Source organism: Chelon labrosus, assembly GCF_963514085.1.
Source record: "Chelon labrosus genome assembly, chromosome: 9".
In the NCBI taxonomy this organism is placed as follows: domain Eukaryota; kingdom Metazoa; phylum Chordata; class Actinopteri; order Mugiliformes; family Mugilidae; genus Chelon; species Chelon labrosus.
Genome location: NC_140359.1, coordinates 22,224,136 through 22,248,902, shown reverse-complemented (window position 1 = coordinate 22,248,902; position 24,767 = coordinate 22,224,136). Strand labels below are relative to the sequence as shown.

General features: G+C 42.3%; 2 protein-coding genes across 2 annotated transcripts; one reads left to right on the top strand and one right to left on the bottom strand.

Annotated features, from left to right (window-relative positions):
- Positions 1 to 250: 250 nt before the first annotated feature.
- On the bottom strand, positions 251 to 24,762 carry pi4kab (phosphatidylinositol 4-kinase, catalytic, alpha b). The gene is made up of 54 exons (XM_084552473.1): positions 24,358 to 24,762; positions 23,244 to 23,360; positions 22,635 to 22,728; positions 22,368 to 22,456; positions 22,201 to 22,273; positions 21,858 to 22,120; positions 21,659 to 21,725; positions 21,314 to 21,462; positions 21,139 to 21,204; positions 20,908 to 21,004; positions 19,774 to 19,965; positions 19,553 to 19,653; positions 19,236 to 19,365; positions 18,557 to 18,686; positions 18,364 to 18,459; positions 18,088 to 18,271; positions 17,179 to 17,282; positions 16,830 to 16,998; positions 16,689 to 16,739; positions 13,087 to 13,195; positions 12,101 to 12,237; positions 11,855 to 11,988; positions 11,654 to 11,736; positions 11,492 to 11,562; positions 11,255 to 11,379; positions 11,086 to 11,167; positions 10,861 to 10,944; positions 10,555 to 10,644; positions 10,210 to 10,329; positions 9,101 to 9,193; positions 8,865 to 9,021; positions 8,619 to 8,746; positions 8,376 to 8,534; positions 7,989 to 8,140; positions 7,778 to 7,885; positions 7,551 to 7,678; positions 7,044 to 7,202; positions 6,866 to 6,945; positions 6,543 to 6,742; positions 6,104 to 6,194; positions 5,286 to 5,453; positions 5,050 to 5,103; positions 4,828 to 4,948; positions 4,601 to 4,730; positions 3,391 to 3,534; positions 3,197 to 3,267; positions 2,732 to 2,838; positions 2,535 to 2,639; positions 2,318 to 2,443; positions 2,102 to 2,222; positions 1,784 to 1,943; positions 1,596 to 1,685; positions 1,420 to 1,503; positions 251 to 1,311 (listed from the first exon to the last, which is right to left on the bottom strand). The coding sequence occupies exons 1-54, from the start codon at positions 24,454 to 24,456 to the stop codon at positions 1,260 to 1,262; spliced, it is 6,294 nt and encodes a 2,097-aa protein (XP_084408599.1). The 5' UTR covers positions 24,457 to 24,762; the 3' UTR covers positions 251 to 1,259.
- serpind1 (serpin peptidase inhibitor, clade D (heparin cofactor), member 1) lies at positions 13,463 to 16,383 on the top strand. The gene is made up of 6 exons (XM_084551276.1): positions 13,463 to 14,078; positions 14,309 to 14,952; positions 15,044 to 15,192; positions 15,292 to 15,416; positions 15,540 to 15,684; positions 15,796 to 16,383. Exons 1-6 carry the CDS (start codon positions 13,786 to 13,788, stop codon positions 15,985 to 15,987), a joined length of 1,548 nt encoding a protein of 515 aa, XP_084407402.1. The 5' UTR covers positions 13,463 to 13,785; the 3' UTR covers positions 15,988 to 16,383.
- Positions 24,763 to 24,767: the final 5 nt, after the last annotated feature.

Genomic DNA, 24,767 nt, shown 5'->3' with positions numbered 1-24,767 from the left:
TACTGTAAAACTAAACCTGTCTCAGTTCATTTGAACTACTCCTAACTTAACACGTAAAACTTTGCCCTTAATGGAGAATATGTTTTTCCACATTTCGCACAGTAAACATCCTTTTCGTGTATATTTTTTCACGTTTAAAAATGTTGACGTCTGGTTTTTCAGGTGATTACAAAATCAGCTCATTTTAACTCTGCTGCTGCAACAAGAATCACTCTGCATCAAGAGAAAGACGATGTCTTTAAGTTAATAGATCTTTATTTGATTTTATATCGTATGCATTCTCATTCAAAAGGCATGAAGATAGAAAAGGAGACAGAAAATGGGCCATGGATAGAAATATACAAAGAGAGGCAAAATCTTTACACCCAGTAACAATACATGAAGTCTCACGCTAGCCATATTGACATGGGGCACAGCACTTTGAGTTACTAGAGTGAGTTTCACCAAAAGCCACATTGGACACAGGCTACATGGTAGTAAACTTCATGCAACAGCCCAACATTAAAGCTGTGCCTTACCTTCTTCCACAAACAATAGAAAAGGTTGATTTATGTGCGTCATCTTCCCTCCCCCTTTGGCAATGCTAAATATACAAAAAAATCTTTTGTTTTCCAGAACCTTTGTGCATCGTTTCTCCCAATCAAACTAGAAAAACTGAAAACCCCAAAAATACGGACAGCTCAGCCCATGTCTATACAGTTAAGTCTGACGGTTAAATACAAGACGAGTACCATGCCACAGATCAAAGAGCTCCGACTGGTCCATTAAAAAGAAAGCACAGTATTACAGTCAAGTACAGGGTGACAGAATAGGCCACGTTGGTCAGAATTGAAACCAGGATCTACATCAGCTACTTCAAGTATCCGATAACATTTCAAACCCCATCTAAAATCAACAGAATCCACATTCACGGACATTACAAATCATTTAAAACTGGCACAAACTCTGGCAACATATTTACTGAGCGTGCAGATCACCGAGAGTTTTATTTCTCTAGAGAAGTCAAGATGCTAGTGCAATAATATAACAATTAATAATAACATCGATTTCAACGTATAAATAAATAAAAGACAACTTATATAAGGAAAACTGGTTTTGAAAGGAAACAAGAAGCCAAGGCCAACACAAAGGACAACATCCAACAATCAACAGTGAGCCACAATCTTCAATGGTGAACATTAACAAAAGGCACACACGCAAACTCAGGCACGCACACGCTACGTACCAGCCAATATATGCACATGCTTAGGCACAAACGCTTAGTATGGGATCTGATTTTGGTAATACTGGATCATGTCATAGGTTTTACTCCTGTGGAGGGGAAACAAAAAAGAAGAGGACGCAGTCAGAGAAATATTTTCTGGAAATTAATGTTTTTTTAAAAAAAAAGTGCAACAAGAATAAACCAACTGTACCAACCTGTTGCTGAGGAAGCAGTTTTGGATGACTTTGATGATGAAGGAAGCCGCGTCTTTTTCGCTCAAACCCGGGTTGAATCGCTGCCTGGATGAGGGGAAGGAGAATATGCGAATTAAATTCAAGCTGCCTATTCATTCATGCTGCAAGGTGGTGATAAAAATGAATGTGCGACTCACTTGAGCAGTTTGATGGTCTGGCCTCTGAAGCAGGGAAGCCCAGTGTCCAGCATGAGGTTGACTAAGGAGACCACTCCGTCCATGTAGGGCCTGATCCACCACACAAACTTGTCTTAATGCCACTTTACCCATCATTACTGTGTAGTCTGCAGCTACTTTAACACTCCTACATACAGTGTGGTACTCACCTGACAGCCAAGTATCCCCTCACACACATCTCCATGAACCACTTGAAGGGTGTCGCCTCCATCTTCCCACCCATGATCATCACCATCTCATCGGTTAGCTTGATGTCTGGCTCCCAGCCGAGGTTCCCGCCAGGAGAACTTTCGAACATGAACCCGAAGTCTAGACGCACACAAACATGATTAACTAAGGTATTTCTTTAGTCTAAGGCACTAAGGCCCAAATCAAATCTGCATGGTTTGCAAAGAGTGAACGGATCTGAATGCTTTATGAAGCCACTGAACAAATCAGCTTCAATAAAATATCAGAGAAATACACACCAATGTGGATGAGGTGCCCCTGGCTGTCCAGCATGATGTTGCCGTTGTGTCTGTCTTTGATTTGCAGCAGGAAGAGCAGCAAGCTGTAAGCTGCCATACTGCGGATGAAGTTGTACCTTGCCTGAAAGGACAAGCATTGGAAGCATTATCAGATTAAACTGGATCTGGTATACGGTATAATTTTACAGGCACTAATGACTGACGGATGTCATTTACCTTCTGGAAAGCTAGCGTGGATTCATCTCCATACTGGTTCCTGAAATAGTCGTACATGCCGAAGTCTGTCTGTCGTCCCAGCTGGTCACGAGACTTGCAGTCAGGGATGCATTCGATCACCCCACACTGTGAGTGCAAAGGAGAAAGAGGAATAAGAGGTCAGTTAGTTACAGTTTTGAACAAAGATGAAGAGAGGAAGATGAAGATTCGAGCTTACTCCTGGAGCTGTGGCCACCACTCTGTAAGGGAACACATAGAGATCCAGGCCCACCAGCTGGAAGATGTTCTTAAACAGGCTGATGATCTGTAGCGCCAGCATGTCCTGTGAACGCAAACGAGCAAACAGTAAGGGAAGGGGAGCTCTAGCTAAAAGTCAAACAAGGATATCATGAAACACATGGGTGACACAGAGACCTGTCTGCAGTCATCTCCAACTTTAAAGATGGCCGCCTGCCAGCAGATCCTCTTTGCCTCCTCTTCACTCTTCTCCTCATCCATAGAATCTGAGCGACACTGCAGACCTGCAGGGAGGATGTCGTGACGCAGTGTTAGCCCGTGCACAGGTTTAGAAGAATAAACTCTTCTGTAAGTTTCATTAAAGTCCCCATTTATTCAAACAACGATGGATGAGTCCCTACAGTTAAATAATTCATTGAGTTTAATGCGGAAGATTAAAGCCTGCATTGTTCATGTACTGAAAATAAACTCAATAAAGAGTTATCAAATGAAAATATTTACTAAATCATAGATTCTCAGCTTTTTAATGAGGAAGGAGACACCGGTGTCATTTTAAGTATGTCTAACCAGGTAAACATATTGACAGTTATTATTACAATGAAATGAACATGTCTGGAGAGGGTCCTTTAACATTAACAGTACCTTCTTTTTCCAGCTCACTGACTCCACACCTCCTAACTTTGAACTTGGCCAGGTAGGGAGCTTTGGCAGCACTGAATACAAAGACAGAAAGGGTAGAAAAAGTTTTTAAAAGTTTGTTGAAGTTTTCACATTTCTTTGTGGGTTCATTTAATTATTTAAAGTGTAATAGAAGTTGTTTTGTCGTTTAGGCCCACCTCTGCATGGGGGTCCCAGACTTGTAGTCTATATCCAAAACAATGGCCTCAGGGTTACTGGGAAGATAACAGCCAGGCTGAACTTTGATCTGTGACATGGCGTCCAGGCAGGCCCTCTTCCTCTCCTCCCCTTTGGGAAAAGGTCTGACAAGGACAAACAAAACCAACTTGAACTCATAGTTTCCACACGTTTAATTTTACACCTCTGCTCCTGAGAACAGCATGCATGCATGGCTATCTCACTGCGACAGGCAGCATTGCGTGAATGACAAAGCGAGGTCTCTGGGGTTGAGAGTAATAGAGCGCGGAAGCCGGGGGACAGCAGGAGTTTCTCCCCTGGCTTGTTGCAATTACGCTGTAATGAGGGCAGAGGGGAATTTGTCACCCTCATGTGGGCCGATAGAACCCTCTCTGAAGAAAACTGTCAGAATGAAATCTCATCAGCCGCTGAGCGTACACACTGATGAAAAGGTAATCAGGGGCCAGGCAGCGAGGCCGTCCAGAGCAATGCACAATCAGGATGACAGCAGAGCAACAAATAGCCAAATAAATGAACAACAACAGGGATTTAGAGAGCTGAACTTTGGTGGCAGGGGAACTCTTGTTATCACTTCATAAACACCTTGACGATTACCTAGAGGTTTAACGGGAAAGTATACTGTGGTAATTGCTTTGACAACTTAGGAAAAGATCAGGACTTTTCATTAAAAAAAAACTAACTTAAAACTAAAAGCAAATGGACACTTGAAGACATTTTGCCTCTTAACCAACAGGGGAGATAGAAATGATCAGCCAAGTAACATCTGTGCTCAAAAACTTTCACCCCCATTCACCCACTGAGACTTTAGATTCTGGCCATACCACTGATCGTACCGATCACAGTAAGAAAGAAACTGGATTAAACGTCTTCAAGAAAACTCAAGTTGCCTTTGAAGGCAAGATGACAGTAAAGAAAGTCGAGAAAGATAAGAAAAGGAATAAAAATGAGAGAAGAGAGGATGATAAAAATAATATATGCTAAAGGGAATGTGGATACATGTAGGCCTTATTGCTTATGTGAAGCTATGAAGCAATAGTAAGATGTACTTTAACATCTTTAGTCCCCCAAATAGTCGTCGCTCTCGACTGCATTTCTATAACTTTAGTAAATATTCGGTGCATTGGGTCTAAGAGCATATGGTATTGTAAAAAATCAAAAGTGTGTTCATACTTGATAATGGCCGATACGTTGGTAATCTTGTTGAAGAAGTCGAACTCTCTCTGGTAAAAGTCTTTGGCCGGGCCAGACAGAGAGCCCGTGATCTCCTCCACCATCTGCTCCAGCAGCTCGCCTATGTCCGCTGCAGGAGGGACATGATCACGGTTATTTATTTTTTTTGTGATGAAGATGCACGTACGTGTTCAGTCAGAAACAGACGGCCAGTGTGACTATCTCACGGTCTTTTTGGTGTCCTTCCTCATCCAAGAATATGTTGGTCTTCATGTTCCAGATGAACTGGTGCGCCAGCAGCTGAGACTTCTGAGCGGCCCACAGGATGTACTCTCTCACATAACCCATCTACAGTGAGGCGTAAACGGAAAACGACAGGGGAAACTGTGATCGTTTAGTCTCAAGACGGGTTTAAATGCATTTGCTGACTCAGAAAATCTGATATTTACCTTGTCGTATCGAAGTGCTTGGACGATCTGAGGGATGTAAAATAAGATGGCATCCTAGAAACAGTGGATAAAACAATTACTACCCCATATGGCTTGTTTGTGTAACCCATACCAAGAGCAACTATATCTAAATATCATCAGTTTGAATGTGTTCAATGCTGTATGCCGCTTTAGAAAGTATTTTTTGCACAGAAGATAAAAACAAATCTGATAAAACAATATCTGATTGTGCTTACAGGAGGAAAGGAGCGGAGCACTTTGACCCCATACTGGGCGGTGAGGGGGTGAGGAGGGTACATGGAAGAGAAGTAGGACAGTCCAGTTGGGGGATCTGCTGGAGCCCAGCACAGGATGTGACTCAGCTCTGGAGAGTCAGCATCAATCGTGTGCCACGTCACCAGGAACTGAAGAAAAAAATGTCAAAATATGACTTAACTTTTGCATCAATACCGCAACAATAGGTTCTGCTCAGAGTACGTCATGTATCACAGGACCAGATAGGATGGTGTGCTAACTAGCCTCCAGAGGAAGCTGTGTTTGTTAGTTACTACAGTGAGTGGAATAAACACGTATGTCAAAGAGGATCTTCTAATGCATGGCGGCCTTTGGGGAAGGCTGGGTTCTGCCTCTCCTGCATCTTCTTTAAACAAATACAAAGCTCATTAAGTGTTCAGTCAGGCAAAACTAAACAGAAAGGACTAGAGGAAGCAGCAGGGAATGAGATTACTCGATAACACCACCTTTTCTCATGTGGCAACACGGCCGCTCGAAATCAAAACACCGTGTAAGAAAAACTTTTTCTTACGCTTCACTTTTGTTGCATGATTCAAAAGCATGGAGATGGTTTTATGAATGAAGCAGGGAGACTGGTTTTATTTTCATAAAGCCTACTTTAGCTGTTTTTAACAAGTTGTTTGCTTAAACCTTCATTCAAAACCCATTAGTACCAAGTTTGGCTTTGCAGTCGTTGCTTTATAGAATGCCTGAACGTCTGAATAAAAGCATGAATGATACCAAAACAACGTCAAACACAGCATCAGGCGTAAGACCTCACCTTCACTGCTTCAGGAACATCACAGACAGCAGCTGGGTCCATTCGCACCAGACGAGTCACTTCAGAGACGATGGCCTCTGTGTTTTTGAATCTTTAAATCAAATTTAAAAAAAAGTGCATGCTCAGTGAATGACAATTTTTAATCACAAACAACCAGATCATTTAAAGTACTAAGCCAGAGTCTATGGATCAGCCATCAAATGAAAATATTGCAGTAAGCTGGTCTGCTGAGGATACTTTCATTTACACTGAAATTGTACATTAGACCTTTAATGGTGTGAGAAGATGAATCTTTGTTGTAGAAACTTAATCTTTGTTCTGTGGTAGTTCAAGCATGATACAGTTACTTCCTGCTGCAATAGTGAACTATTCCCTTACTAGCTGGGTTTGAATTGTTTGAGATTTTCAAAGTCGAGTAGCATTGGGTGTCTCTGTGTACCTGGCAGGCAGCTGCAGGGCAAGGTAAGGCGCTATGCTCCAGGCCAGGTTGACGTTGTCCTTCCACTGTTTTTCTGTCAAACTGATGTATTTGGACCTCCAGTTAGCAATGCTGGTCTCCACCGACTGTTCTGTAGCAATAGCAAGCTCCTGAGTGGATAGCGGGTTGTACCATGTCGTCAGCCGCTCGATCTCACTGGCCTGGAGAGAAACACACAGGTTGAAATAAGGGGGCATTACATTTTATCAGAAAACTCTAAATGTGGTCATACAGGCAGTAGCTTTTTGTTCGCTTGCAACTTAGATGTTGAAAAGGAATAATACCAGCAACGCCAGGAGTAGAGTCCTGCGTTTCATGTAATATTTGTGCAGCTGCGAGCCTCTGTTGCTTTTCTTAGACAGTCCTGAAACAGAATGGGCGCAATATGTGAGTAATACATAATGACCAAGTTTCACTGTGACCGTCTTTCCAACATATGGTCCAAGTATTTGTGTACTTTACCTGACTTCTTGGATATAGTGGACATCCCTGAAGACAGAGGGTAGGTGTTGATCCACCCCTGAGCCACCTGCTGCCTCTGGCCCACAGCTACGTCAAGACTGCTCCGGCTGTCTGCCACCGCGACCACGGACAGACTGTTGACTGACATGTCCTGGGGATCTACACAAAACAGGAAACAAAACGGATTTATCTTACAAGTTAACTATTAATCTATCCATTGAATCTAAATGTTAAGGCCCATATCCCACCTTTATGATTTGTATTGTGAAAATTAGATTCTATACCTGACATATAAGCTTCTTATACATTTTTAAATACTGAAAAACAAAAGAATATACAATAGTGCGCTTCCTTAATCTGCAACCTTCTGTCTACAGTTAAAATGAAGATGCCGAGGCAATAGAACCACTACAAACATAAAATCCACATATAAAATGTGAAGAGTTGGGTCGTGTAAAGTGCTAATTCTTTTTTACTACAATAAGACTAGGCTGCTCAGTTTTGTACCTGGGGGAACCAGCTGGTTGGCAGCTAGATACTTCTTGTCAGACTGCAGACTGGCATAGAACTTGATCATTATACTGATGTCTTCTCTCAGTCTCTTGTCCGTCTGAGTCGGAAATTTGGGAGTGACGCTATACGAAGGTGAACAGAGATGGCAAAGATGTTAGTGGACCGAGAGGCAGCTTGCTTAAAACTACAAAATTCTTGGCAACAAAAAAATATATTGACACCTGAAGTAGTCAAAAGCTGTGGAGTAGATCTTTTCTCGAAGCACGTTTCTGATGGTGGCGTTTGTCACGACATCAGCATGCAGAAGAGTCAGGCCCAGAGTCAGCAGTCTGCAATAAAGCCACGTGATAACACAAGAGTTTAGTATTTCCCACAATTATTCCAGTATTTGAGATTAAAACACTTTTCTGTTGTAATAATGATAAACGATACCTGAATCTTGGTCCAATGGCAGCGACATGTCGATTGAGGCTGCTTTTGGATCCTCCAACACTCAAAGACAGAGATCTCTGCAAAATGGTGGTGAAAATCTCCACCTGGTCGGCACTGCTGTACTTGGCTATCTCAAACCTCTGCACCAGAAACTGGAGGAAGAACAAGTAAAACAATAGAGATGACCTTCTGAATTTTATTTAATGGAAACTTAGTGAGTAATTGGGGAATTACAACACAGCAGATTGACAAACATGCGCATTTTACAGTTTGTGTAGGGTTACTGACATGTCATGTGACCTCTAGCTTTAACACGAACATAGGATGACACTAAAGGGGAAATGAAATTAAAAACGAAGCAGCAGTTTACGTCTGTGTGTCACTGACCTCTATCCAGAGAAAGTGAGGGACGACATCAGGGGCGCAGGGTGCAGGTGGACTCTCCTCTGAGACAGCCAGAGGTCCGGTCTCAACCTTTGCCTCCGAAAACAAACCCATCTTCAGCTCCACTGTCATCTGCCATGCTCCCGCCATCTCGCGCATGAACTTAGTGGAGGGAAAAGAGAAGATAAGAACGATTTAAAACAAATTATCAATATAATTTAACAAAAAGTGGAAAAGCATACATACTGGCACTTCCACCCCATTGTGTGCTGCCAGGAGCCATTCCCAGCAGGCAATGGACGTTTCCATGCCATGCTCTGTAAACATCTTCAGAGGAGACCAACACAGGTGGTGCAGGAGTAGCGGATCGCAGTCTGTAAGAAGAAAATATAGAAAGTTGCCAATTAATATGAACTGCACTATAGAAAATAACAATTGGCACTATAGTGGAAAGAGATCAAATGTAACATTAAAAAAGACGGAGCTGCTCACTTTTGATGGTTATAAGCAGGGCGGCCATCTTGAACATGGCCTGGGTGAATGCCTCTGGGTCTTTTCTGTCCAGAGCAGCGGTCATCTGAAGGATCATCAACTTGCTGAGGTCTGACTGGCTGTGAGTCGCCTCTGAGAACTGGATCATACCAGCCACCTGCACAGCACATAAACCAGTGAATCATACTGTTTTTAAAAATCTCTGAGAGCGTAAAAAATTTAAGAACATGCGTTACCTCTCCTGTGTACCGGTTTCGCAAGTTGAGTGATGCCATAAAGTTGGAGTAGTCCTTCTTCACACAAGCCGGTCTCTCTGTCAGCTGGGTGGTCTAACAGGAAAAATACATTTCAGGTGCCACTTAGGGCCATACGGTCACAAGCTAGGGGAAGTAAGATACGTAGCTGTACTGTAACACTCCTGGATATACTGAAGGTATAATGCCTGAGCCCTGTGTCTCTGTATTTAGTGTTCAGACCAACCTGAGGGAAAGCAGCCTATGGTTGGCCGCATGGCGAAGGACAGCACCAGCATAACCAGTTAGCCAAATGGGCAACCAGCCAACCAACCCACCCGTCCATTGCAGGTAAGTAACGACGTAACCAGCAAATCCGTAAACCAGCCAAGCAACCGGGTAGGTAGTTCGGTGCAGATTAATAAAGACAAAATACAACAAATGAAGCAAATGAAAAGACAGATATAGCAGAACGCAAGGCCAAGAACTAGAACAAGAAAAATGCATAGCAAGCAAAACAAAATGACACCGACTAGTGAGCATGCACACATGAACGTACAGCACTGTAAACAACTAGACTCCAGTTGTTTATAAAATGCATAACGAATCAAATGCACAACACATACAAGTATGTGTGCACAAACAATATAAGACACCTCCGCTCAGTGCTAAAAAGTGAAAGCTGTGACAAAGCAGCTGAATGTTAAAAAGCCACTTATGTCGGACAAATGTTAATAAGCGTCAAATCAACAAGCATGTGAAGTCATTGGTAGATAAACAATTTTAGTGTTTGTAGTATCTTCCAAGTACAGTGCAATGTAATGAAAATGGGCCTGCTTCTTGATGACTCAAAAGGTGATGTTAAAGCATCTCCAGTGCTTCAAAAAAATTTAAAAAAGACAACCATGCATTTTGTATGACTGTAAAAAGCACTCCTTGTGTATTTGCAGTGCGTCCTAAATATATTTCAAACTATATGATATTGTTAGGTGACAGATTTTCATTTGCTCTGCAGTTATTTAACATGCAAGAATGTCACTGGTAATATATCTACAGGACACCATGGGGATCGGAAGTGCGCAGACATGCGTTGAGGTGTATCTGTGACTCACGCCTAGTGTGGTGCTCTGTCTGTTGTAGCCTGCAAAGTGCAGTATGCTCTCTGTGGCCATGGCAAGGCCTGTGTGCTGAGACAGTCCTGACACCCAGTTCTGATGCTTGTTCAGGTACTCCTGTATTCAGGCGAGAATGGTCAGAAACAGGAAAAGCGGATAAACGAAAAGTGTAATAAAAAAAGGTGTGGCAAACATCCTGTATACAGCAAATTAGCAAATTATTTTCAGTAAAACATAATTGTACTACCATTTTTATAGAAGTAAAAGTAGCTAGAATTTAACTTAGCACTTTAAGTGAATCTGTGCTGGCACTCTCTTAAACATAAAGGTAGAACAACTGACCTGTAGGTGGGACTTTGTGACTGAAGGGGCCCATTTCATTGCCTCTTTGAGGATCTCACCACAGCGAGCGGCAAAGTCCTTTACTATGCTCTGAGATGAGATGAGGAAGTAAGGATATAACACTATTTACAGTGAAGAGCAGCAGCACTGAACAATGGCATACATCACTGAAACAGTTGATATTAATTCTGCTGGCTTAAATTGATTTAAAACATAAATAAGATACAAGACTACTGCATCACAATTATGTTAAAAATACTGTGCTGCCCTCTAGTGGTCACAAGTGCAATAACAGCCCAAACTCACCTCTCTGGCTTCATACGTGTCAGGAACAGTGATCCTGTATGGGGTGTCTGGAATATCGTAGTATGGCTGATCCTTGTGAATGTCCTAAAGTAAAGGTGAAGACATTTATTGCAACTGATGGTTATAGTTGAGGCTATTTAAACACTTCTCAGGTTTGGTCAATTCAAACAAAGAATGATTAAAACCCTGCTTTTGTGCCACTACAAAACACATTCACATACTTACAGCACTTAAGGACAGAGAGAGCGTCTGCAAAATATCCAACATGGTCTTCAACACGCGACCACTCCAAAGCAGATGGGGGAATCTGGTCAGGGAAGGTGGAGGAGCGTAAAATGAAGGAATGAAGAAAATGTAAGCATGCAGACAAATTAAATGACTGATTATTACTTACGTCTCAGCCAAACCAGAGAGGTATTTGTCTGCCACTCTGCGGATCCTCTTGTGAGTGTGGTTAAAGTTGATCAACAAGAACTGCGCATGCCGCTCTAATTCCTCCTCATGCTCCTTGGTCTTTGGCTAAAAACGTGATTAATAACATGATTGTTATTCAAAGTAATACAGATTAAAACCTGTGCTCAATAATGATGTCCTAATGTTCAGATATTGTTCGCAATTAAATGCTACCAACCTTCTCAGCCATCATCTGGAGGAAGACATCAAACACCTTATCGCCAACACAAATAATGCACTGCATCATGCCTGCACAGATAAAAAGGGAATTAGAGAAAGTTAATTAATTAAGAATTTCAAGAATAGGGTAATGAAAGGGGTTCAAGTATGCAATCCGTACCAGATTTGTCTTTCTGGATGGCTTTGTCTTCGAAGTATCGAAACATGACCTGGAACCTGTCAGGATCATTGGATCGCAGCATCCTGAGAGAGCACAAAAGGAAATAAGGCATTAACAAGTTGCATATTCTGACCTCATTACATTAACGGGTCCTTTGTGACAAAAGGCGAAAAGCTGATTTGTGATCGCAACGGAGCTGACCTCATGTATTCCAGTCGGTAGACTGAGAGAAGGTACGTGGACATGGCAAAGTCTAGCTTGTTAATGAGGGCAGATCCTTCGGGAGGTGGGTCGAGGAGGTTGCTGATGGTTGCCCGCAGTTCATTCAACTCAGCCTGGAGGACAGAAATATATAATCTAACAATTAGACCCGGTGCTGCTATTTAATAAATATTTTAACAACCTTAATGTGCAAATAAAAAAACATCCAGAATTAGAGCAGTGTACCGGCGTCACTGTGTCATTCTTCAGAGCTGAGTTGTACTGTAGCTCAGAGCGAAGAGGTTCTCCACTTGGGAAAGTGAGAAGAGGAGACTTGGTGGCAATCTCACACACACCTTCATACCACTCCTCTGGCCAAAGCCCTGAAAGGACAAAACATAAATAAAATATACATCCAGAAATGCAGAGAGATGGGATGGTAATATCTGTGTTTTGAATAGGTTATTTAGACCAAGTATGTATTTGGAAGTATGTACTTGGATATAAACATTATCAGGCATAACATTATGACCACCTTCCTAATATTGTGTAGGTCTCCCTTGTGCCTCCAAAACAGTTGTGACTGGTCACAGAATGGACATGGGCCTTCTGAGGGTGTCCTGTGGGGTCTGGCAACAGAATGCTGTTTGCGGGGCATCCCACGGATATTTGATCAGTGTGGGATCTAGTGAATTCGGAGGTCAGGTCAACACCTTGTGCTGTTCTTCATGTTTTTTGAGACCTGCTGGGGATGGCTGCTGCCATCAAGGAGTGTCATTGCTATGGGGTGGGGGTGCCTGGTCTGGTCTAGGTGGGTGGTACATGTCTACGTAACATCCACACGAATGCCAGGTTCAAAAGTTTCCCAGCAGAACATTGCTTTGTCACAAGATGGTCAATGTTATTGTCCTGTCAGTGGTCATAATGTTATGTCTGATCGGTGTATAATAATTAATGAAGAAGCTTTACAATATTTGTATTCCATTATTGTGAGATCCATCATTAAAATTGAAGCTTCATTCAATACATTATCTCAGCTTCCTCTAACTCTTATTGAGGTAGCCTTGGCAAAAAGTACTGACTGTGGCAGTGGGCAACTTTATTTAACATGTAAAAGGTGTTATGATCTGGGGAAGCTATTAGCCACTAAAACAAACTCAGAGCATACATCTCTAAACATCATCTCACATTCATCTTACATGACATCTTAAATTAATTAATTCCTGGCTTACCTGACCCCTCCACAGCGAAACCCATGACCACAGAGTACAACCAGAAATCCCTGAACAGCTTCTGGAGGCGGGGCTTGGCCTCTTTGATTGGCGGAAGCCGCCTGGTCAGCTGTGAGTTTGAAAAATAAAGAAGAAAAGATTTTAAAAAATGTAGTTTTAACAGTTAATGCTAAATGATCACACTCTTTTTAAAGTTATTATAAAATAAACACAAAATGGTAACGACTTTGAACACAAATGGCTAAAACTTGGATACGATGCACACCTGTAGAATACCAACATAGAAATAAATTAAAAACGGCTGCTGCCGGGATACCAGGCCTTTAACTGGCAGTTCGGATTAAATATTCTTAAGAGATGAGGCGAAGTGTGAAGAGTTAAAGATTTTTGTCAGTCACAGGACTTTTTGGTCTGTTTGATCTGGTCTATTTGCTCAAGAGAAGCCCACATCAAAGTTCAGTTTTCTATTCAATTCTTTGCTCTTAGTCGCACAAACAGAAGTAACACAGCACTTCCCACCAGCACACAGCAAAGGTAAGACATTTTTCAAATTGAGACATTAGCCATTTAAGTAGCTTCATGTAAAACCTTTTGTATTTTTTATTTATTTTTTTGACAGTGAAGACAGTGTTTTAGTCCTACGGGCTTATGAAAAGAGAATTTGATGAAACCTTCTAGACACTAATCAGATCCAACTAAATGTTCATTCTCTCTGCCTGTGCCTTCAAGATGTGGGTCCTCACTATCATCTCTTTGGCCTCCCTGCTGGCCAGTCCATCCTTGGCTGGAATCAAAGAACTGGGCTCTCACTTCACTGACCCTAAACCGGACCCCAGAGGCTTGGACCCAGGTGATGCAGTGGATATAGATGCCATTCCTTTGGAGTTCCACAAAGAAAACACTGTCACTAACGACCTAGTCTTTGATGGCTTTGAGGATGAAGATTATATCGACTTTGATAAGATTCTGGCTGCAGGCAGTGACGATTACATGTAAGTAGTTGTTATTATTATTACAACCTTTATTAAAGCAGGAATAAGTCTATAAAATGTTTTACCATTTCTGCTCCTGGTGATATCTTCTACTCAATGTTGGTGATGTATGCACACAAAAAGAAATACCTGATGATGCAGCTATTGAGAAATGTGTGGAGTCCTATGTTTAAAACCTAAATACCACAGGTTCTGAAAGGCTAGATGATGGATTTATGAATGTTTTTCAGTGAAGGGGATGAGATTGACGAGATTGCCACACCAGCCCCAGACATTGACATCTTTGCAGAACCCTCAGACCCAAAGATTCGGCGAGCCAGACTCCTACGACTGTTCAGTGGTCGGTCCCGTCTTCAACGGCTCAACATTGTGAACGCCCGTTTTGGTTTCAACCTGTATAGAAGTCTTCGGAACGATGTCAACCAGACTGACAACATCCTGCTGGCACCTGCCGGGATCTCCATCGCTATGGGGATGATGTCTTTAGGGGCGGGACCTGGAACTCATGACCAGATCTACAAAGCTCTGGGATTCGCCGAGTTTGTCAACGCTAGCCATCACTATGACAACACAACCGTGCATAAACTTTTCAGGAAGCTGACGCACAGGCTCTTCAGGAGGAACTTTGGTTACACACTTCGCTCTGTAAATGATGTCTACGTGAAGAAGGACGTGCCGGTCAAAGACACCTTCCGTGCAGAGACGAAGGCTTTTTATTTTGCAGAGCCACAGTCGGTGGACTTCAGAGACCCTGCCTTTCTAAACAAGGCCAACCACCGCATACAAAAGTTGACCAAAGGTCTGATCAAGGAACCACTCAAGAGCGTGGATCCAAATATGGTGCTGATGCTACTCAACTACCTGTACTTCAAAGGTGAGGACAAATAAGACACGGTGTTCTCTGCCTTCTGCCTCAAAAGATAACCTCAATATGACTCTTTGGTCTTATTTGTTTGTATAAACAGGTACATGGGAGCAGAAATTCCCAAAGGAAATGACTCACTATCGCAACTTCAGAATAAGTGAAAAAACAAATGTACGTGTGCCAATGATGACCAACAAGGGGAACTATCTAGCTGCTGCTGACCACGAACTAGATTGTGACATCCTGCAGGTGGGTGACAACAGTGACCACTTTTGTTGACGAGAATTTTCAGACGAACACACCGCCAACTGTGCTGTGTTATAATGATGTTGACATTTTTATTTTCAGCTCCCGTACACAGGAAACATTAGCATGCTCATTGCATTGCCAAGGAAGATCAATGGCATGAGGAACCTGGAGCAGGAGCTCTCACCCACCGTTGTCAACAAGTGGTTAAAAAACATGACAAACAGGTCAGCAGCATTGTCCCAATAAACTAATAAATAGCTGAGAAAGCATGCTGTAAGTAATAATAAATTGAGATAATGTTTAAATGATTTTACTCCATGGGGAAACTATTCCATGCCTCCTTGTAGGACTCGTGAGATTGTGTTACCTCAGTTTAAGCTGGAGCAGAACTATGACTTGATTGAAAATATGAAGGAGATGGGTCTTACTGACATATTCCAGGACACTGGAGATTTCAGTGGAATGACCCCGGAGAAGGTGACCATGAATTGGGTGAGTATGACTAAATGAGTCATGATTTATCACGACAAACAAAACAAACATCTTGAACGCCCCATCACTCAATAATCCCTTGTAAGGACACATTCTAATTTCCCTTTGCAGCTTAAGCACCAGGGAACCATCACTGTGAATGAAGAGGGGACAGAAGCTGCGGCTCTGACCCAGGTGGGCTTCATGCCACTCTCCTCTCAGATTCGATTCACCGTGGATCATCCTTTCCTCTTCCTGATCTACGAGCACCGCACAGACTGCCTCGTGTTCATGGGCCGGGTGGTCAATCCCTCGCAGAGCTAAACAAAAGCTCCTGCTAAACAGCTAAACTCTTCATGACGTGTTTGGTTTCAAATGTCCACCTATGTGTTAAGAAACTTCTGACACACTGCTTTGTTTAATAGCCGAGGGGTTTAAAATAATGAGTCTTTCTGTGTAAGTAGCCGCTTACTGAACACAACATAAACTTCTCCTTTACATTGCTCAAAGTGCTGGGTCTGTCTCACTGACTCACTTATTGCTTGTTATCTGTCTGTTAATGTTTTATCTTTGGAGAGGAGGCTAGAGGAGAAGCGTGCTCAAAAATGGCACGTGAATAAGTTGTTGGTCTAATGCTGCACTGCAATGGAATAATAAACATTACACAACACTATTTTGCAACGGACAAGACTGCTCTTCAATGAAACCTGTTGCATTGTATACATTCTTTTGTTAATAATTAAAGCTATTAAAGATAAAAATGCCTTATAAGTTTATTATACTATTTCTGTTGGCTCAATATTGATCTTTACAGAAAAACAACGCAAGAGCATTCAGCAGTAAACTAGGACCACTGATGTCTGTACTACAGCTGACTGGGTAAATATTTGTCCAAAGAGTTAAAACCTAACTTACACTAGCAAACATTTTGGATTCATCAGTAAGAGCTGACACACTCCTCGTTCAGACGTGATCTGTGTGGATATTTTCACATAAATATTTGTGGCCGTCTCTAAATTACTCACCACGGCAATCACTGGAATGAGGACTCCGAGATTCCCAGCACTACTTGATGCCTAGGGAGATAGGGAGCCGTTAATAAGTTACCAGCGTGGCTGTTATCAATTTTCTGTTGTGTTTAGATTTATATGCACGGACGTACGTACCTTCAGAGCTGGACCCTTGTCTGAGGCCCTCTCACTGGCTCTCTTTCCCTCCAGGCCTAGTTGGACAAACAGTTCCAAAAGGTTCACCATCAATTCGTCCACCAGCTGCTCCCCCTGCAGGTTGGCCGCAATGTTGGCCAGAGCGTTTATCACGGCCAGAGAGCAGTGCCTTGTGGAGAAAGAGAACGGTTAAACACAGACCAGGAGACTCGCCAGTACTATTAAAAACAGCTCACCATTTAATAGCAGTAAACTAGATTAACGATTATTAACATTCTCTCTGTTTCCCTTTAAGCCAGAGGAGAAGTTGTGAGCAGCTGTTTATTAACATCACAAACCAGACGCTGACCTGTAACCGTGATCTCTGTAGTCTTTAGTGGCCGAGTAGACCACTGAACTGGCTTTCACGCTGATCTGCTGGAACAGATTCCACACCTCCTGATAGATGTATTGCTGCAAGACAAACGGACAGGGACTAACATGGAACATCTTGCAAATGAGCACAATCTGTATTGGGACTGAGCAAAGGCATCTACGAAGTTATTTATATCTGCTAACATATGGCCAGATCTCTTTCCAGTCCTTTGTTAATTGCAGTGTAATCCCGCTCTGGGTGGGCCGACTGTCAAAAACGCCCCATTAGACCCCAGTGATTTGTCAACTGTTATCTGGGAATCTAGACTTAATTCACAGTGTACTGAGAAAGTAAACACCAGGCAGGAAGTCTACAGTAATTACAACATGTTAGTCCCACTGGCATAAAGGAAAGGGGTTACTTTGCTTCTATTTAAGAAACCGTAAAAGCTCAGCCTAATATCATCATAGATGTTTTGAACCAGCCTGGTGTCATTTAACAGCGTTTGAATAATGCGCTCTGTCATGTTGCGTGCCATTAGTGCACATTTTGTGGTGTTGGAGTGTTATTTCACACTGTGCGCTCACAATTTAAGGCTGTCTATTGCCGTCCTTAGCCCTGGCCCTAACTTGTGTGACACTGTGTGACATTTAACAATATAAAATAACACACAGGCTTAAAACGCATTGCAGGGAAATGCAAAAAATGGCTTGCTATTTATTCCACATCACATAGTTTGAGCTAACACAATCTGCGTTCAATCTCCAGATTGGTTGGAGTCCAACTATAACAATAACTCACACTTCTGAATAATTCACCGGTAGTAATGCACTTCCCTTACATCCCTTTTCATGCACAAATACACCAAAAAAATGGAGGCAATCATTGTTACTAAGTACTTACATTTCCTGTAATGACCATACAGCCAAGCTGGTCTATAATGAGAACATCCAGCTGGGACGGAGGCTGGCAAAACTTTTGTTGAAGGATTTGTAAGATGTGCTCCATGACTTTAGGAGTGTCCCTCAGCGCTACTGCAATGTGGCCCAGCGCTCGAATGGTGTGATCCGGAATTAGATGAGCGTCCCTGGCAGAAACACAAGTTATATTTTTAAAGCTGTTTCTCAGTGCCATGGACTTGAAAATCATCTGGGTGATGACAAAGTTGATCTCGCTCACTTGTCATTCTCCTGGGAAATGTACAAACGGTTGGACAGACTGGCCAGGAAGGCCTCTACGATCACATTGTCCATCGTCAAACCGGCTTTCAGACACCTGAGAAAAACGAAGCAGACAGAGATGAAAACAAAGACTTATTAAATAAAAATACACCAAAAGAAAAACTCTAATGTCATTTGTGTTTGCTCCTGACCTGCAGATGTTGTCAATGGAGATGTCTCTGAGCTGCTCGTACATGGAAGGCTGGTCTTTCCTGTTGGACAGTAAGTTGAAGGTGGACTGAGAATGCTCATTGGTCACGTTTATCCTAATTTCTCCTGTGCCTAAAAAAAAAAAAAAGAGTGATAAAGAGTTATAACATTGTATAAAACAAGATAAAACTAATAATAATAGTGCCCAATCTAGAGAGCATGATATTTTTTATAATTTCACAATTAGCTAATCAATGAAAAGGCAGGAGTACACTTTGGGGACAACACAGACAGATCAGTAACATGAATTGCATTTTCCAATTGGCTGTATCTGCAGCTCCTCGTCGATAGTCTGTTCAGATCAATGATGAATGAGAGCCAGATGGGACACTGACACTATTATTGATGTCCATTTGTCATTGTATCATCAGCCACAGCACTGTTGTCTCTTTTACTTTTGATCATTTGTACTGCACTGCGGGTAAACTGGATGTGTTGTAAATAATCTCACATTTTTAGGAAATTGGTTTAGTTTTTTAAGACGTAAAATATTCATCTTCTTTGACTAAGTGTTGAATTTTAATCTCAAGTGAGTTACAGAACCAGGTGCTTCTATCAATCAGTCTTATCAGGAAATGTGGATTGTTGAGTCCAGATGTGGATTTGAAGTTATCAGTATACCTGTGCTGTACTGACTGTGATACTTGTAGAGTTTTACAAGAACAGGGGAAGGAACCACCAGGAAATCCCTGAGAGAGGTCGTGGCAGAGTGAGCAACTACTGGAAACCTCTCACACAGACGTCCCAGGCCCTGAAACAGAGAAGACAATCACAGAGTCAAAATCAATCCCAGTGAATAACAGAAAATAATGATGTGCATTATATGCCTGGGTCATGTTTAAAACCCGGACATCATCATCCTATGATCAAGCAACTTGTGTAAGATGTCACTTTTATCTGAGCAATCTCTTTGCTCTTTCTGTCTTGCAGTATTTTACCTGTAGGCAACAGATGAGCAGGGGCATGTGAGCAATGATGACTTTACTAGAAGTTTTCGACTGCAGCTTCTCTGAAAGTTTGGTGCACAAATTCTCAGCTCCTGAAAAAAAAAAGGACATCAGGAAGGCAACGTGACACAACCAGTACAAACAAACACGCATCCCTCAGATTATGACGACTGAACACGGTACGCTGCTCCCTCTCCGATAGAATTGATTACCTTGCTCATCTTTGACGGCCCACACCATGAGGTCCACGCAGGCAGCGTTGGCTTGGCAACGAAGCTTGAGGGGGCTCTGTTCCCCCGGCAACCCCCCCGAGTCATTGAGTATCCGCTGCAGCTCTGATTGACTGCTGCTGAACTGTTCCAGGACAAAGTCGTGCACCTCCCGAACAAATGTTGGCTGCAAGTCTGAGAAACGTAAAAATGATTAAAAGTAGTTCACTCTATGTAACGGACTAGCAAACAGAAATACAGCAATTACCAGGCCTGGCGTTGGGCCAGTTGGGCTCTTTAATCTGGCCTATCAAGCACTTATAAAATTGACCCAGAGCTTCCCATTAAATGTACTGTATGTACTATGTTGGCCTGAGTCCAGTTTGCTCCGGCCATGGTCTCATAACGGATCGAAAATAGTTTTGCGCATCTCAGACTACCTCCCACAAAGCATCTCTCCCCAGCAGTTAGATCATCTCTTAAAATCCAATGCTCTTGAATTTTTGGACCATGGAGATTTACAATTATTTCAAGAGAGTAGGTCAAAACCCAGAGGACACGACTCCCGAGGTAACGTGAAGTAGCTTAACTTTATAAGCCCCAGCACAGTTAAATTAATAAGTGAACTGTTACTTTACTGTAAATTAGATTTGATGATACAGTATAAATAGAGATAACATCATAGTAGATATTTATAGGCTATTGTTAAGAAAGTACAATAAATAATAATGTTTTAAGCTCCTTCATAGAAAAAGAGAACGGCTTCTCCCGGTAGTAGAGACACAATCGGACTCTAACACAGGGAGGGAGATTCAGAGAGGGGCAGTAAGTCAGGTGGTCCCTATTAAGGGATGGGGCAATCCATGTCATTTAATATTGATTGAAGTGTTTATTTTGAATATGCAAACAAAAAATTTAAAAAAAAAAGTAAGGCAAAACATTTAAACATAGAAATACATATTCGAAAAGGAGTGAGAAGAAGAATAACTTATAAACTCCCACCCCTTCTATATAATGCCCATTATAATATAATGTAATGCAACTGACCTTTTAAAACCAAGTGCGACCTTCGAGCCAAAAAGCTTGCCCATCCCCATTAAAGTTTCATGCATCAATAAGCCATACACGATGCTTTACCTTTCATGTAGTATAGTGTGTCCCGCAGCATTTTGAACACACACACATAGAGAGGGTCACTGAAGGTTTTGTAACACAGGTTGATTCCAGGATTAGACTTAACAACAAACAGAAGGAAAAAAAAAAGCACAAACAGGATTATTTAACCGATAACAGTCTGCATTTAACTTTGGATTTGCAATATGTTGCGCAGCCAAAAAAATCCTCAATGTATATAATGTATATAGTTACCTCTGTGACTTCTGACACAGTGGCGTCCAGAGTTTTCAGAAAAGATTCGGCAACAAACTTCTTCACCTGTAAATCAACGATACACACAACCATCGGTAAAGATTCAGTAGACATTACACAATGTAAAGCAACAAAATAAGCAGCATCTCTGTAAATTGATAGTAGACCACTGCACCATGCCAAGAAGCTGTCGGAGCAGATCCACAGGCACCTCGATCTCGTTTTCTCCTACTACCATGAAGAGGGGTGACATTGAGAAACTGGAGCTGACTGTGGAGAAATAGTAGTCTGGGTCTACTGAGCTGCTGTCTGGAAGATAGGCACCTGTAATCAATGATAATGAAGTCAGAAAGATGACTCAGATAAAGAAAACGGCATTGTTTCGTCTTATCTCAATGAAATATGACACAAAAACAGTCCAACTATGCTGCTAACATTCAACAGAACAACTCTACGAAAGCACACACAGGACCGGGAAACACAAATTAAATCAAGGCAGTGCGTGCTTCTTGACTTTTACCTTCAAAGTATTGTGGACCTGGGGTTGTAGGAGAGCAGGGTGAGTGGCCTCCTGAATCTGTGCAGATCTACGAGACAGCACATCACAGAATATTTATTTAACTTTACAAAGATGTGAATATCTCTGACAGGTAAAATAAAATCACAAAGCATATTAGAACTCTGTAGACTCCTCTAATTGTTCTGCAACATTCACCGACCTGTGACGAGGAATCCAGGTTGGTCCCAGTGCGTCTGCGCAGAGTGTCACTTTGGCACACTGTGAGCAGCGAGGATGGAAGAATAGAACGAAAATCATTGAAGGATCTGCGGCGCACGCCCTCTGTTTCCTCTGTGACGCAGCGAGCCTGGGGCGAATCTTTGGGGAACAACTTGGACAGCAGGGCTTCGTCTGTACTGCTGTAGCGGCCAAACGCTCGAGTCATGCCAAGCAGGCTGGGGACAATATACCTGCACAGGAAGACTGCAGAAGAGACAGCAGCTGTGAAGGCTTTTCCATTTTGAGGGATGATGTCACACACTTTGTCGCATTTGAGCGAATACCTTTGTCGTGGTTATCTGGTGTTTGGCAGATCTCCTGCAGCGCCTCCATGACCTCCATTACAGTGTTCAGAATCTGTAGGGGAAAAAGTAGAAGCAATAACTCAACACTCACACTGCAATGCAGCCTCACCTAAAACTGATATATTAACACCACTTTATAGGCTGACCTCTTGTCGGGAGTCTGGGTCCCTCTGAGCCACATCTGACAAGAGAGTCACTAGACAGAAGCTGAAGTTTTCTGCAACTGGGAGAAATTCTGAAAAGCAAAAACAAAAAAAAGTAAATACTAAACAACTAAAGGCCATATCTGGTCTAAATACTACACACAGCACTGAAAATGAAAGACTAAAAATACTACTTAATACAACTTCTGCCACAAGTAAATAAAAGCCATTGTAAAACAAAAAGCCCCAGTATAAGAGGATTCTTCTTACCCTTTCCTTTCTTTCCCAAGCTCTCTTCGATCCATTGGACCCGAGGTAGCCCTTTCAATAGGCTCAGCAAGTAGGGTACAAGTATGTCTTTGTGCTGCCAGAATAAAGAAAATCCTTACACTCGACAAACAACTGGATTTTTGTTTGCCTAGCAAACATCAGTAGTTAAAAATAATGACAGATTGTAATTCTGACAGTCAAATCTTGTTAAAAGAAACAATCTCTTTTTTTTTTTTTTTAGGTGAAAGGTGAAGCCATCAACTCATAAACATATACAGCAGATAAGCTTTTCACAATGTGTCTCAGTGTGATGAGGTTAACGGATTACATGGCCACTGCATTTCTAATCGCCAGCTTAATCTGATTATAGGAATAATCTTATTGTAGTGAAATACACGAGAGGCTGCTAGCAAAAGTGGACTAACAGTACAAAGATATTAATACCGAACACACCACGCTACTACATAACTATGTAATAAAATCATCGATGTAATGGATCCAAAATCCACCACATTGTGCATTAGCCGCCAGCCCGGGGCGGCCTGAAATGAAATGAAACCAGCGTTAAAAAGGCTCAACAGCTCAGCTCTTATTTTACTGACCACCCACCTGTAAGCCAGATTCCACCAGGAACACAGCCAGGGCAATAACAGCATCTCTGCGCCGCACATCCAGAGTGAACACGCCACGGGTTTCCACTGGACACATACATTGTAGCTTCTGGACCTGAAAGAGCACAGCATGTAGCATATAATAAGTACAGAATGTATATATTAAAACGCTCTCACGCTCTAAACTGGTAATAGGCACACGTCAGGTCATGTATCTTACTTGACAGCCGGCCACAGCTTTAAATAACGTAACCCTTTTTGATGCTGTTGCAGCGTTGTGTTAAAAGCCTTGTTTGAGACTGACTCCATCTTCCAGCTTTTTGAGATTCGCTCTCTTCTGGAGCCTTTCGGGAAACTCCTGCCCTTTCGCTTTTGCACACATTCACTTTATGAATTTATTTTGTGCATGCCTTTTCTGTATTTTGATTATGACTTATCGGTCTATGTCCTTGTTTGGTATCAATAAAGTTCTCTGCAAGTTGCTGCAACTGTGGAAAATCATGTTACTCCCCAAGATAACAGAGCTATCAGTTTGATATAGTGCATTACAATCACCATTTTGAGTGCAATTGGGAATTACTCATACTCCAATCCGTCTTGAAATAGCAGCAGCTGACATTCCTCCAGAAATGTTCCATTTCCCTTTTCCCTAATCCTTCCATATGGCAAAGACCTGATCATCCATCCTCCTCTTGCAACAGGTTAGTAAGTGCTGTCATGCCAAACAGAGGACACTGTGAACTCCTCTCTATCATCCCTGTAGAAACCTGTTTGACTGCAGTGCCGATCCAGCCTGACTACTGCTGCCTGTAGTGCTGATGCGGCGACTGGCAACCACACAGGCAACGACGCCACTTTCTTCTGCATTGCTCACTTTTTCTTAGAGATAAAAAAAACCCGCCGTGAAGACCCAGTGTTAGCGTCTCCTTTCAATGGACCCACACACAGCTGTCAGTTGTTGCCTCGGCTGTCACGTCGGCGATCAAAATAAAGCCTTCACTTGTGCGGAAGCGGAGCAACACCCAGAACAACCCTGGTACTTACTGTCACCAACATTAGCTTATTAATACTCATTTGTTTACTGGAAATTAGTTGGGTTTCTCCTTCCTTACCTTTTCGACCGGCGCGGGGCGGTGGGCAGCTAAAGAGCGGGCCAGCGACAGGACAGTGTTGAAATAAAAACCCCTCGTACCACCTCCCATTACAGACATGTTTACCTCTACATGAAAACCAGCGCAGTCAATTCAGCGACCAGAGGAGGAAACAGACGAGCAGCGACAGCTAGCGATGGGAACCGCAGTACGGCAGCTCGGCAGGGACAATCAAAACGACTGATGGGCACGTAAACCGCACATCATTAGCTACTGCGTAAAGACTAACGCTTGTCTTCAGTGCTATACTTATTAAAGTGACTAAAAATAATATAATCTAGTATCATAATTGAACTTTTCCAAGTTTAATTTACTTTAGCATCACCGTATGCGTTTTTGTTGCGCAGGATTTTAGCCGTTGAGCAGCACGC